This window comes from Zonotrichia leucophrys, chromosome 26 (genome assembly GCF_028769735.1).
Source record: "Zonotrichia leucophrys gambelii isolate GWCS_2022_RI chromosome 26, RI_Zleu_2.0, whole genome shotgun sequence".
Lineage (NCBI taxonomy): Eukaryota > Metazoa > Chordata > Aves > Passeriformes > Passerellidae > Zonotrichia > Zonotrichia leucophrys.
This window is the reverse complement of record NC_088195.1, coordinates 6,558,632-6,571,358: the sequence shown is the minus strand read 5'-3', so window position 1 is coordinate 6,571,358 and position 12,727 is coordinate 6,558,632. Positions and strand designations below refer to the sequence as shown.

Sequence of the window (12,727 nt, the reverse complement as noted above, 5' to 3'; positions counted from 1 at the left end):
TTGGCGAATGACTGCGGCTGTGGCCCAGGCTGAGCCGTGCTGACCTGCAGGATGTGCTCAGCTGAACATCAAGTCCCTCTTACAGGTTCGACTCCCAGAATGGTTAATGATGCTGTAAGATGTCTGGTTTTTTATATAAATTCTGGGGGAGCTGAGGGGGAAAAGCCTGGGAGGATGATGGGGTAAAAGACCCAAAATGTTTTTTTCTTGCCATACCCAAAGCAAAGCTGTGGCTGAACTGCACCAGGGAAATGCAGCAGCCTCCTGCAAATGCCTGGGCTGCCCCTTCTGCAGAGCCCCTCCCCATGCCTGGGGCTGACCTGGTCCCCACAGATTTGCCAAACCATTCCTGAAACTCATTTGCAAGCCTGTTCTGTCCTCTCTGTACCTGTAGCTCCTACATACCTGTGTCCTCATTGCAGAGTAAATTCCACTGATTTAAATTCCACTGATTCAAAGCCATTGCAGCAAAGTGCCTGCTGTACTGAGCTATAAATTTACTTGGTTTATCCATTTCAGGAATTTATATTATTTTACTACTGCTCTGAACTTCATTTGCAGTATATTTTGCAAATGCCTTCTTCCTGTAGGTGGCTTATTGCTCCTGACTGCTGGGCAAACAGCAGTGATTCTGCTTGTGTCAAAAGCTGCAGAAAATGCTTATGTTTCCTTAATGTGCCATTACCTGGACAGTGCACACACTGCAGCAGAGAGAGCAGGAGAGCTCCTGCTCTGCAATATTAGGAGTTGCCCAGCTTTCAGTCATCAAACAGGAGCTTTTTTTGTTCATGAAACAGCAGATCCTTGAGAGACAGTCATCCCTCTGGAGTGTAGGCGCTTCCGTGTTGGCATATCCATCACAGCTCCTGTGTCTGTCTGGATAATCAATGGCAAGAGATGAGCTCCTCTGCAGTGCATGCACATGCCTTGTGCTGGAGGCTCCTTGTGAAGGTGATAAATCACACCCTGGGAGTGCAGCTCTGCAAGCCCTCTCATCTCCATTGCAGGCAGCTCCCAGGGCACAGTTCAAGGAATCACAGAATCTCCTGAGTGGGAAAGGATCTCAGGGATCATTGAGTCCAACCCCTGGCTGTACAGACACCCCAACAACCCCACTCTGTCCCTGAGAGCATCATCCAAACCTTCCTGGAGCTCTGGCAGCCCTGGGGCTGTGCCCATTCCCTGGGGAGCCTGGGCAGTGCCAGCACCCTCTGGGGACGAACCTTTTTCACAATATCCTGACCATCCCCTGACACAGCTTCATGTCATTCCTCTGGGTCTGTGCCTGGTCACAGAGAGCACAGATCAGTGCCTGCCCCTCCAGGAGGCTCCAGTGCAGCATCCCTGGCACAGACTCAGTCCTTTGCACTTTCCTCGGCCTCTGGAGATCAGGGATGTTCAGTGCATTATCTGTCAGGTCAATCCTTGTGCCAGTTTTAGGTGAGAAGGCTCTCACATGAGCGCACAACACCTGAGGAGCTGGGAGGTGTCTGTCTGTACCTCCCACAAGCCAAGAAATCCTGTAAAGGGGATTCCTCTCTGGAAGCCAGGCTGCTTTTGCTGCACAGCTGAACCAGTACTGAACACAGTCCTGAGGGTGGATAAAACCCACCATGGCAGATTATTGTAGAATGATCCAAATTTCCAGATTCTCTGTGGTTTTTTCACAGTGCAGCACTTTAGTGGACTTTCTAATAAATGATTTAACATACTGGATCAGATGCAAATCCTCTTCAGCCCATTACCTTTCCCATGAAGGTGGTGGACTAAAACAGGGAAAAGAGTCCAAGGACAAAGGAAGTGTATTCACCTTCATCCCTCACTTAGCTCCCTGCCCTTTGAACACATGCAGACCTCTGGTACAGTGTGAACCTGGCAGTGATAGACCTGCAAAGAGCCTTCCTGCACCCTCCTCCCTGTACAGTGAGACAGTGTGAATAATCATTCCATATTAACCAGGCTGAGGAGTAAAGTTTAATTAACTGTTCATAAGACTGAAGCCTCTCCTCCAGCATGGAAATCATTTACTGCTGTGCACTCCTTGACTCAAAGCTCTGCTCAATTCCTCACCAGTTCCTCCCAGTGAATGCCAGGGCAGAGGCTGCAGTTTATTCACATTTTCTCATGTGAATAATTCTTTTGAATTCTCCCAGCTTTGATGAAATCTAGTTGTGCCCAGGTCTGTGTTTAGCTGTGGGTTTTTCAGTGTTAAGGATCTTGGTTTACACAGAGTGTGAAGGTCATTTCTTTATTTCCATGGCTCTTTCCAAGGTGTGTCTGTGTGCTGCCTGCAGTTCAGTGGCTCCCAGCGTGATGGGTTTCATATTGATGAAGGCAGCAGATTGCAGGAATATGATCGTGACTGTAATGACAGGAAGGAGGGTCTGAGGAATGCACCAGCACAGGATTTCTGTTCTGAGAATTTTGTCTGAGTGAGAGGGTATTTATGAGGAGTGGGGTTCTTTTCCTAATGATGCAATGATTTGGAATGGAGCAAATAATCTAGGGAATAGGTGCATCTTTTAAACAGAATTAAAGGGTTTATTGAGAGGCTCTGGGGAGAAGGTGCTGTGAACACATTTGTGTTGTGTGCTCATGGGGAAGTTGTCCCAAAGAAACAACAATAGCAGATGGAGCTAAAATTAATTTTTGTCCATGAGAAAGAATAATAGCTCAGGAGTCTACAGAGACAGGAAGGCAGATCATCTGCTTTTACTTTAACCTCTTCTGCACCTTCTTTTTTTCCAGGTCATATCTGACTCCGGTGCGGGATGAGGAAGCAGAATCACTGAGGAAGGCACGATCCAGACAGGCCCGGCAGACTCGCAGGTCTACCCAGGTACAGAATGGAAATGTTCACATTCCTGTGTGGGATGAATAGAGCTGCTTAATTGGTTACCCAGAAAAGCTGTGAGTGCCCCATCCCTGGAAGTGTCCAAAGCCAGGTTGGACAGGGATGGGGGCAACCTGGGATAGTGGGGGGAGTCCCTGCCATGGCAGGGGGTGGAATAGGATGAGCTTTAAAGTCCCTTCTAATCCAAACCATTCCATGATTCTGTAAAGAGGCAAGATTTTCTTTTCTGTTATGTTATTTCTTAGGACAAGGGACTTGTCTGCACTCACACTGTTTTGGAGAGGTTCTGGCAAAATTTCCTTCAAACAGTTATTACAAAACCCTCCCACAGACATACATGAGTTAGATTTCCAAGCTTTGCTTTCTGCAGTGTACCTGCCTCTTAGTTTGTAGGGTGATCACATGTATTTGGGTTGCTTTGAGTCAGTGATTATGTCAGTAGGCTGAGAAATACAGTAAAGGCAACAGAATTCTTCCCTTTCTCTTACCATAGGGATGAAACATGAGCCTGACCAGATGTGAGTCTGTGGCATTTTAAACTGACCTGGAAGACTGAAAATGTAATTTCAGGCTGGAGAAGTCTCCAAGGAGACTGTAGAGCCCCTTCCAGTGCCTAAAGGGGCTCCAAGAGAGATGGAGAGGGACTTTGAGCAAGGACCTGAAGGGACAGGACAAGGGGGAATAGCTTGCCATTACCAGAGGGCAGGGTCAGATGGGATATTGGGAAGGAATTCTTGGCTGTGAGGGTGGGCAGGCCCTGGCACAGGGTGCCCAGAGAAGCTGTGGCTGCCCCTGGATCCCTGGGAGTGTCCAAGGCCAGACTGAATGGGGCTTGGAGCAGCCTGGGCTGGTGGAAGGTGTCCCTGCCCTTGGTGGGGGTGAGATGAGATGAGATGAGATGAGCTTTAAGGTCCCTTCCAAGCCAAAGCAGTGTGGGGTTGTGTGATCGTGTGCACGAATGGCGCTGCTGTTTCCCTGCAGGGAGTGACCCTGACGGACCTGCAGGAGGCCGAGCGCACGTTCAGCCGGTCGCGCGCGGAGCGCCAGGCACAGGAACCGCAGGGGGACACAGCTGAGGACAGCGGGGACAGAGCTGCACGCTGGGCACGGAGCGCGGATGACGAGGTGATCCTTGTGCACCCCTTCCCTGAGAGCTGCCAAAACCCTTTAGGAGAGCTGACATCAGGAGATACTCCCTGGCAGTTATCTTTTTGTTCTGAGGAGGACAGCCTGGCTGGAAAGAGGCACTGCTGGCTCAGGAGCAGCAGTTCAGTGTGAGGGAGGTGCACGTGGAGGGGCTGGAGCTTAGCTCTGCCTTTGCTCTCCTCTGGGAATTTCACCTTTCTGTCTCTTGCCAGAAAATAAAACGGTGTAAATCCCAGAAAGTGTAATGAGAAGGCTAATGATAGAAATGTGGCCTGGATCCACCCTGCTGTGCAGTCTAGGCAGAGGCTTTGTGTTCACATTTTTCCACAGATGTTCAATGTGTAATGGAAAGGTGGGGAGACGGGTTTCCTGCCCCTGCCACCACCTCTGTTTTTTTCACTCTAAATCATATCTTTCTATTAGATAACTTGTGTCTCCTGCCATGAGCTGTAGGAACAAAGGGATTGATCCCAGATCTCCCTGCTGTGGAGGGTGCTTTTACACTGTAGCTGTGCAATGACTTTAACATCCATCCTTATCTGATAGAATGGACCTGATCTGGCAAGTGCAAGTCATCACTTCCAGCAGCAGTGAAGAAAACATTGCACTCTGAAAAATTACTGCATTCCTTGAAATCCAAAATCTGGTACTTCCTTTTCATTGTGCTGTTTTTCTGTCATGGCTTTTTGTTTCTAGACCGTCTATCGGCGGCTGAGGGGCCCAGCACAGCCTGACAAACCCACAACGCCTGTGTCTCCTTCCACAGCCGCTCCTCTGCTCTATACCAGCTCATACCTGACTCGAACAAATAAATACCTAGGGCTGGACTCCGTGAATCCAGCAGATTTCAGAGCAGCAGGCACAGAGATGGAGAAAAATGGTACGTACCAGGAGAGTGAAGAACAGACAAAGCTCAGGGGTTTTCTTGTGGTTTAGAACTTCCAATGTGTACTGATGGAGAGAACACGTTTACTTGTTACTCTGAAGGAAGCTGCCATGTCACAAAACAAATGTTATTTGTTTAAATGGGGTTAAACAAATTCCTATTGCGTGTAACAGAGGGATAAAAGGATATTTTTCATTTTGAATAAAGAAATGAGACAGTGATCATGGAGCATTAAGCTATTAGAGCTGGGGAAAGAGGTTCCCCTAGTACAGGTTGAGGAGTAAGTCAGGATGACTTGGGGAGAGCTGGCAGCTGGGGTAACTTTCCTGGCTCTGATGAGGGAAGGAGTGTATATATACAGTATCCAGCTGTAGTAGGACACTGAGATTCCATTTCATTTCATTTAATAACTCCTTTGTAATATAACACAAGGCAAGATGACCTTGATCAGCTTGAAAAGAACCCCGGAACCTTAGCAAAAGCACAGATGTAAATCACTGAAACCAAAGCAGTCTTTCTTTGCTTGGCCAGAGTGTGAAGATCAGGATTCAGACGACAGATCCCTGAACAAACAGTCGATCCGAGAGCGGCGACGGCCAAAGGAGAGACGGAGAGGCACCGGCATCATCTTCTCCACACAAGATGTGAGTTTGAGTTCCTTAGAAAGAGAAACTCCAGGGTGAATTTTCTTCCCATTCCAAGCTTTGTGATTTTCTTCCAGTCCATTGATTTCCCATTTAGTTCTTCCCTCTCCAGCTCTCTTTCACACTGGCCTATCCAAAGGTCTCGCATCCCTGTTTGGGCTCTTTCAGACCGAGCAGCAGCTCTGGGCAGCCTGTTCCTGAGCTGTATCATGGAACCCTGCAGGACTGGGGAAGGGCCACATGGGAGAGGAGAGATTCAAAGTCTCTCCTTTTGGAAGGACGTCGCAAGCCACCTGAAGTATTTTCAAATTTCTTCAAGCCCAAATTTGTCTGCTTTTTAGGCCCCCTGAAAGAAAGACAGCAGGAAGAAAACTCGTGTCTGGGTCCCCTCCCGTTACCAGGGAACACTCAGAGCATAAGTGCAGAAGAGCTGTCTGTGTCATGGTCATTTCTCTTAGTCCTGGTTTCAGAGGATTTCTTCAGTCTGAGGGAAGAAATCCAAACTTTGGTTAGAGCCTCAGCTAGGAAAATAGATCACCTTTACCAGGAGAGAATAAGAATTATGAAATTATGGTTAATGAGTTGAGTCCAGAGTCATTTGGGATGCCACGGTAGCTCACATTTGCTCTGTGAAATCCTGGAGCAGTTACTAAGGGCAGTGGCTTAGAGAGGCTATGCAAGTGCAAGATACCTGGGATGATGAGTCTTTCCACCTGGAGTCTAACTGAGCTGGAGATACTTTTGGAAGTCAATATTATGACAGTATTTCAGATGTGCAGTTTTTCCAAGTTTTATCTCCTCAGTGTGTTAGGGACTTCCTCCCAGTTCCTCAGAGGCATTGGAATGGCAGGAGCCATCTCAAGAGAGTGATTCTGTCCTCAATACCAAGATCTTCTAAATGGCCATTAGGACACCAGACCGGATCTGATAATTAGCCAAAAGCATTTGGACAGGCATTTCTTTTGACAGAAGTTTTCCTAACATTAGCATCAAATAATTTTTTAACTGAAAAGGTTATTGGGGACTGTCACAAGCTGCCCAGAGCAGTGGTGGAGTCACCATTCCTGGTAGGGTTCAAAACACACACAGACATGGCAATTTGTGTTGTGGTGGAGTTGACATGGTGTGTTCAAAGGTTGGACTTGTTGGTCTTGGAGGTCTTTTCCAACCTTAATGATTCTGTGATTCTATAAACAATACATTATCTTCTTGGGATGAAGTTTAGTTGTCTCCAGAGCTGCCTAATTTTATTGTTTGCCTTTCCTCCTAGGATGAAGATGAAGTTGATGGAAATGAGGAAGTGAAGGAAACTCGGGTAAGTGAGACCATGTGTCTGGATCACTGATGTGTCACTCTTGGCTGTTGGTGGCAGAGTGTTCTGTGCCTTTCACTCTTGTCTATAAGAGAGTTCAGGCTCTGCTCGGGAGTATGAACAGGCAGGTAGCTCCAAGCAGCAATTTCCTTCCTGATTTCTCTTGTGAAAGATGGGGTGTATCTGCAGAGTGGCCTGAGCTCAGTGTTGGCTCCTGGGGAGCTGCACAGGAGTTGTGGAGCCTGGAGGGAAAGCAGCAGTGGGGCTGCAGTGCTGGGGCAGTGGGATCCCAAGTGTCCTGGGGAAGGTGTGACCTTGGATCTTGGAATCACTGCTATTTTGGACAGGATGTTTTGTATTTCTGGAATCTGCTTTCCTGTCTCTTGGATTTGTTTTCTTGCGGGAAATGGTCTTTGCAAGCCGCACGTCAGAGGTTGTTCAGTGTTGCCCTGTTCTTGCAATAGTCTCATCCTTTGAGGCCCTTTCTTTCATTTTATAATAATTACTGACTCTTTCCAAATTGCCTTGGTTTCCTTTGCTTTTGTTTGTCTTTGAAACACATTTGAGCTTGACAACATGACTGACTCTGACAATGTCAAAGCTAAATACATTTCCAAGCTATTAAAGTGCAGTGTGGAAGACCTGGGAGAAGTAGCAAATGTAAGGTTGCCTAGGGGTCATCCTGCTTGTGGGATGTTCCATTTTTGCTGGGAAATGTTGAATCTGGAGAAGCCTTTCCCTATACTTTGCAATGCAGTAGAGTGCTAGAAGCATCATTTAGTTGGAATTAACTGGTTCTTTGCTGAAAATTGGCCATAACACTCTTCAGACTGTGTTTTTGTTTTCATTCTTGCAATATTCAGTCAGAATGCGGCAAAGTCACGGCGAGCCTTGCTGGGGCCAGAGGCTCACGTGGTGCTGGGATGGTGTTTAGCATGTGCTTATCTTTCCATGCCAGCCCTTGCTTTCCCAGTGCTTACTTTGCACTTTACTCCACTTGAAATGTGAGATATTCCTGCTCACAGAAGCATCACCTGCTTCAAGGAGGCCAGCTCTTCCCACAGGAGTTTCTGCTCATCACAGTGCAGAGCTTCCTGAAATCCTCACTGAACCCTGCAGCAAAGACTCGGCCATTTATCGTCATTAAAATTGTTTTGACATTTCTGCTGCCTCACAGTAAGACTGAAGGAGGGGAGTTTTGTAATGTGTAAAAGTAATAATCGTAATAGGGACACCTTGTTTCCAGCAGGCATGTTTGGGACTTGCTGGGAATGTCTTGTTCTTCTGGGAAGTTGTCCCAGATTACCTAAATTAAGACAAAAGAGTAGCTGAGGCTGCAGGTTTGGAGGCTTCCTGGAGTCTAGTTCTAAAATTGCTGAGGATTTTATTGAGCACAGTCCTCACTGCTCATGTAAATGGACAAGCTGCACTTTGGGAGAACCCAGCTGCCCAAATAGTCAAGGTCAACCAGTCTCTTACAATGAATAATGCTGGTTTTCCCCAAATTAACAGCAAGGATTCCTTTTGCCTAACACTTCATGTGATTTTCTTGTGGGATCCATCTAAAAGCAGAGGAACATCCTTTCAGTTCCATCATCCGCTTTGTGCAGGTGCTTCATGGCACCAGTACCATGGTTTCTTATGCACCCAACATATCTTAGACCTGGGTCAGACTCTCCTCCTACTCTGCTAGAGCTGGTTTTCCCATTTTCCCAGTCCTCTTGTTTTTATCCAGTTCCCAGTTTATTTTCTTGAATGCATGCCTCCAGCATCATGTCACTTGGTCAGTCTTCCCTGGTTTATTTGAGATCCAAATCAGAGATTTCTGTCTTAACTGGCCATCACTTTGGCAGGAATCATGGAACAGCTCTCTGTTTTCAGTTCTAGAGCCAATAAGAAAGTACAGTTAATAATCATTATTTCTTCAGTAACTATAGTTCTAGAATGGCAGGTGCCAAATGTCACCAGGTTGTGAACTTGAACAGCCTGGAATGTCCCATTTTAGTAGCAGAACCCCAAAGAATCTGATTTTGTGGGAACAGTTGCATTTTTCCTCCAGTGTTTATATCTTGGCTGATATCAGGATGATTTTCATGGAAGCCAAAAAAAGAACTTGCTTGAAATCCTTCCTCCAAGCTCTGCAGTGCAGACTAACACAGAAAAGGTAAAGGCAGTTTTGGGAAGAAAAAAAAGGAGCAAATACATGTTGTTCTGATTCTCAGAAGTGGATGAATTATTTTGGCTGAGCTCATGAGCACCAGAGTGGGAAACCAGCCCAGACACTTTGGCTGAGCTTTAGGCAACTGAGAGCTCTCATAGTGGGATGTGTCAGTGTCCTCCATGTGTTCTCCCCCCACCCCAGCTCCCTCCTTGGGACACAGACTGCCTGGATGCACTGTGGAAAGTTGGAAGAGCAGACAAAGTTTTATTGTGGAATAAATGTTCAAGGGTACAAGGACTTCAGCTGGAAAAAGCCTCTGGGGAAGCAGCTTTAGGAGAAGTTTTTCCGTGATTCCAGTGGGAAGGAGCTGCAAAGGAAGGAGGTTTTGTGTGGTCTGGGGAGACCTGAGCTCAAAACAGAGGTGGGGGAGAAGCTTGGCCACACTCTTGTCTCTGTTTCTCAGAAAATAAAAATTGGGAGAGTCAAAGGCTCATGTTGTACCCAGACTGAGCTGGGGGAGGCTGGAGCTGGGAAACCTTCCCTGTTCCCTCAAGCCACTGACTGCAGAATGCCAGAGAGAATTCCAGCCCTGGTGAGGCCAAATGCAGCAGAGCCAGTGTGGGCAGGGATCAATGGGCTCGTCTGGGATGCAGCAGGAGGATGATTATGATGAAGAATAAAGAGAATGTTCCAGTGTTCCATTTCTGAGCAGATTTTCTTTATCCCTGACTCTGCTGGCTTTGACTTGGCCCTGACTTAAAATAATGGAATCCATTACAGACTGGTTTGGATTGGAAGGGACCTTAAAGCCCATCCAGTCCCACCCCTGCCATGGCAGGGACACCCCCACTACCCCAGGGGACTCCAAACCCAATTCAGCCTGGCCTTGGACACTGCCAGGGATCCAGGGGCAGCCACACTGCTCTGGGAAACCTCTGCCATTGCTGTTGCACAGCAGGAACAATTAGAAACATAAAGTATATTTTAAATGACAGAGCATAGAGAACAAGTAGAAAATGTTTATAATCATTTAAAGGATTGTTTCTCCTTGCAGTTCTCTGCAGGAGGATTACAGATGTGCCTCACCCACAGGAGAGTTTGTCAAAGGAAAACTTTAAATTCAGAGGAAGACACTGAGTGTTATGTTCATAAAATAACAATTTCTGAGCAGTAAAAGTATCAAACAAAATGTCTGTTGTCATGAACTGCCTTCAGGACAGTCTGTATAGCCCAGTATAAACCCCAGACACACTAATGGAATTAAGTTTTATGGAAGAATAGCACTGAAACGTTTGATTGTGAATTACAATTGCAGTAAGTGGATTAAATAGGCTCCATTCCTGTCTCCCTGCGCTTTGATTTATGGAATGAACCAGGCTCACTCTGGTTTGTAAATAAGTGTTCTGCCTACTCGTACTGGTACCATCAAATCACCAGATGCAACTGGATACCAATATAAATTAAATTTCTGTTTTAGAAGGGCTGAATTTCCAAGCTTAATTCCACAAGTTCTAAAGGAGGACCAATGAACTGGAAAATTCGTTATACCAACTCAATGTCTTAATGTTATTGCTGATTCAGAACTATGACCTGGGAGTCCTGATTTTGGTGTGCCCTATTTTTCACCTATATTTTTGCTTTTAGTTCCACTTTATCCTTCCACAGAGGCTTCAGTTCAGCTTTTGTCACCATGCTGTTTGCCTTTCTGTGAAAGACGGATGTGATGAATAACTAGAAGATCAGGAATAGCTTTTGTTAAGTGCTTTGTGAATGTGCTGTTGTAGCCACACTGGGTGTACTGGGAGCCCTGGGAGTCCCCAGTCGTTGCTGCCCCTTTCCCAGTGCCATGCAGCCATCCCTGTGCCTGTGGACTGTGTTTGGGAGCCAAGGAAGGCTCAGAGTCCTCCACTTTCAGGGCTCACATTGCCTAATATGGTAAGGTATGTCTGCAAGAGCTGAGCTGTTTTGCTGGGATACAAGGGAAAGTTGACCAATAAAAGGAACAAAATAGGTGAACTTCTGGCCAGCTGATAAGAAACTGAAACCCTTTCAATCCAGACAGTGCTGTATGGTGGTGTTCATCCTCTGCTTCATTGCTGCAGGCCCGGGGTCCCTTCTGGGGATGAAGGATATGAGTATTTTCCCCTGGTTTTACCCTTGAATGTTTATTTCTAGAAGAGATGTGGTGTGATGTGGGAACGAAACCATCTGGCTCCTGTCCAAGGGCACGTAGATGGCACTATGCGTCACTTGCATCATGTAGTTAAATTGGAGAGCATTTAATTCTGTGTAACATAAGGCTGGCAGAGATTGGCTCTGTTTAGTCCTGTTTATAAACAAATTGCTCTAATGGGCTGTGTATGCTGCAAGGAAAGATCTTTAATATGTATAGCAATATGAAATAGCAGCAAAGTGCTGCAGGAAGGAGCAGGAGCTGAGGCTTTGCCATAGAGTTGGACGTGGTGAAGAACGTCCTCAGTGTGTTCAGAGTGCCCTGGGTGCTCTGGGAGGTGAAGGGGGCAGACAGCAGAGAAATTAAAATTCATTCTGCAGATATTCCTACAAAAATGCTTCACATCTGCACAGAGCATTTGCCTTGTGAGTCTCCAGCCTGGTGTGCTTGTGTTGGTTTTTCTTAACCTCAGTGTGTGGAGAAGGGCACCAGCCTGGGTGGCTGCTCTCTGTGCTGGTACAGCACTTCTCTCCTCAGCCTGGCTCTGAGCACCAGTTTACAGCTCTGGGAATACATTGTTTGTGCCTAAAGCCAAGTGACCCAAGTGGGTTATGTGACTACAGGGTTACAGCTAAATGCCTTCAGGTGAATTCCTCTAACTCACCAAGTTGCTGAATTAGGAAGGTGTAATGTGAAGCAGTGATGAGGATGGGGATGGGTAACACAAAACCAGCTCAAAGCCAATCTGTGAGTCCTGGGAAGATGAAGCAAAACAGCCAGTCCTCCAGGAGTGATTCCCAAGGTCACAAACTCATAACTATTTAAGGTAACTTTATGCTGTAGCATCTTGTTAGAAGATTGCTGTCAGCCTTGTGGTGCAGTCTGAGGTGATTGATCCTTCTCAGTTGTTGGTAAGTCATTCCCCTGCAGCCATGGGGCTGGGGTTGGCCCTGCAGCAGCCACCCACAGCTCCCTTGGCTGCTGCTGGCATTGCTGGGAGGCCTGGGCAGTCAGTTCAGCTGATCCCAGCTCAGCCCAGGCTCCTTTTCCTTTGCACCCATGGCAGCTGTTGCACAGGGTCCTGGGATTCTCCTGCTTTCTTCCCAGAAGGAGCTGGGAGCAGTGTGATGGACAGGGTGACAACAGGATCCATGACACGTGTGTGCTTCTCTCCAGTGCTGTGTGCACACAGCAGAGCCACTGCAGGAAATGGGAGTGCTCACTCCAGGGTGAATGTTAGCCCAGAACCACTGGCCTGAGGAGCAGCATTGCTCCTGCCCCATATCCCAGAGACAGAATAAATCTCACCATTGTTTTATGTCTGTTTGTAATTTTTGACTTTTTAAAGGTTAACAGTGTGTGGTTGTGCTTATTCATTTAACAGAGCATCCCATCACTTTTTGTGGGAAACTGTCAAAATCTGTCTCCTTGTGACATGTTCAGAGCTATGGAGAGGAGTCTGTGACTGCTGAGCTGCTTGGAGCAGGTTCTGGGCCCCTCTGGGAGCTGATGATCCCCCCTCAGTGTCAGTCATCCACTGGGCTGGGGGAG

General features: G+C 47.0%; 1 protein-coding gene across 3 annotated transcripts in view; it reads left to right on the top strand.

The window, feature by feature from the left end:
* Positions 1-12,727, top strand: part of PPP1R12B (protein phosphatase 1 regulatory subunit 12B) — a 137,547-nt gene that overhangs the window by 79,155 nt on the left and 45,665 nt on the right. For all 3 annotated transcript variants that reach the window (XM_064733337.1, XM_064733339.1, XM_064733340.1), the window contains 5 exons: positions 2,749-2,839; positions 3,836-3,979; positions 4,697-4,880; positions 5,418-5,530; positions 6,801-6,845. In XM_064733337.1, the coding sequence (XP_064589407.1) occupies positions 2,749-2,839; positions 3,836-3,979; positions 4,697-4,880; positions 5,418-5,530; positions 6,801-6,845 (577 nt within the window). The remainder of the gene's footprint in view (positions 1-2,748; positions 2,840-3,835; positions 3,980-4,696; positions 4,881-5,417; positions 5,531-6,800; positions 6,846-12,727) is intronic.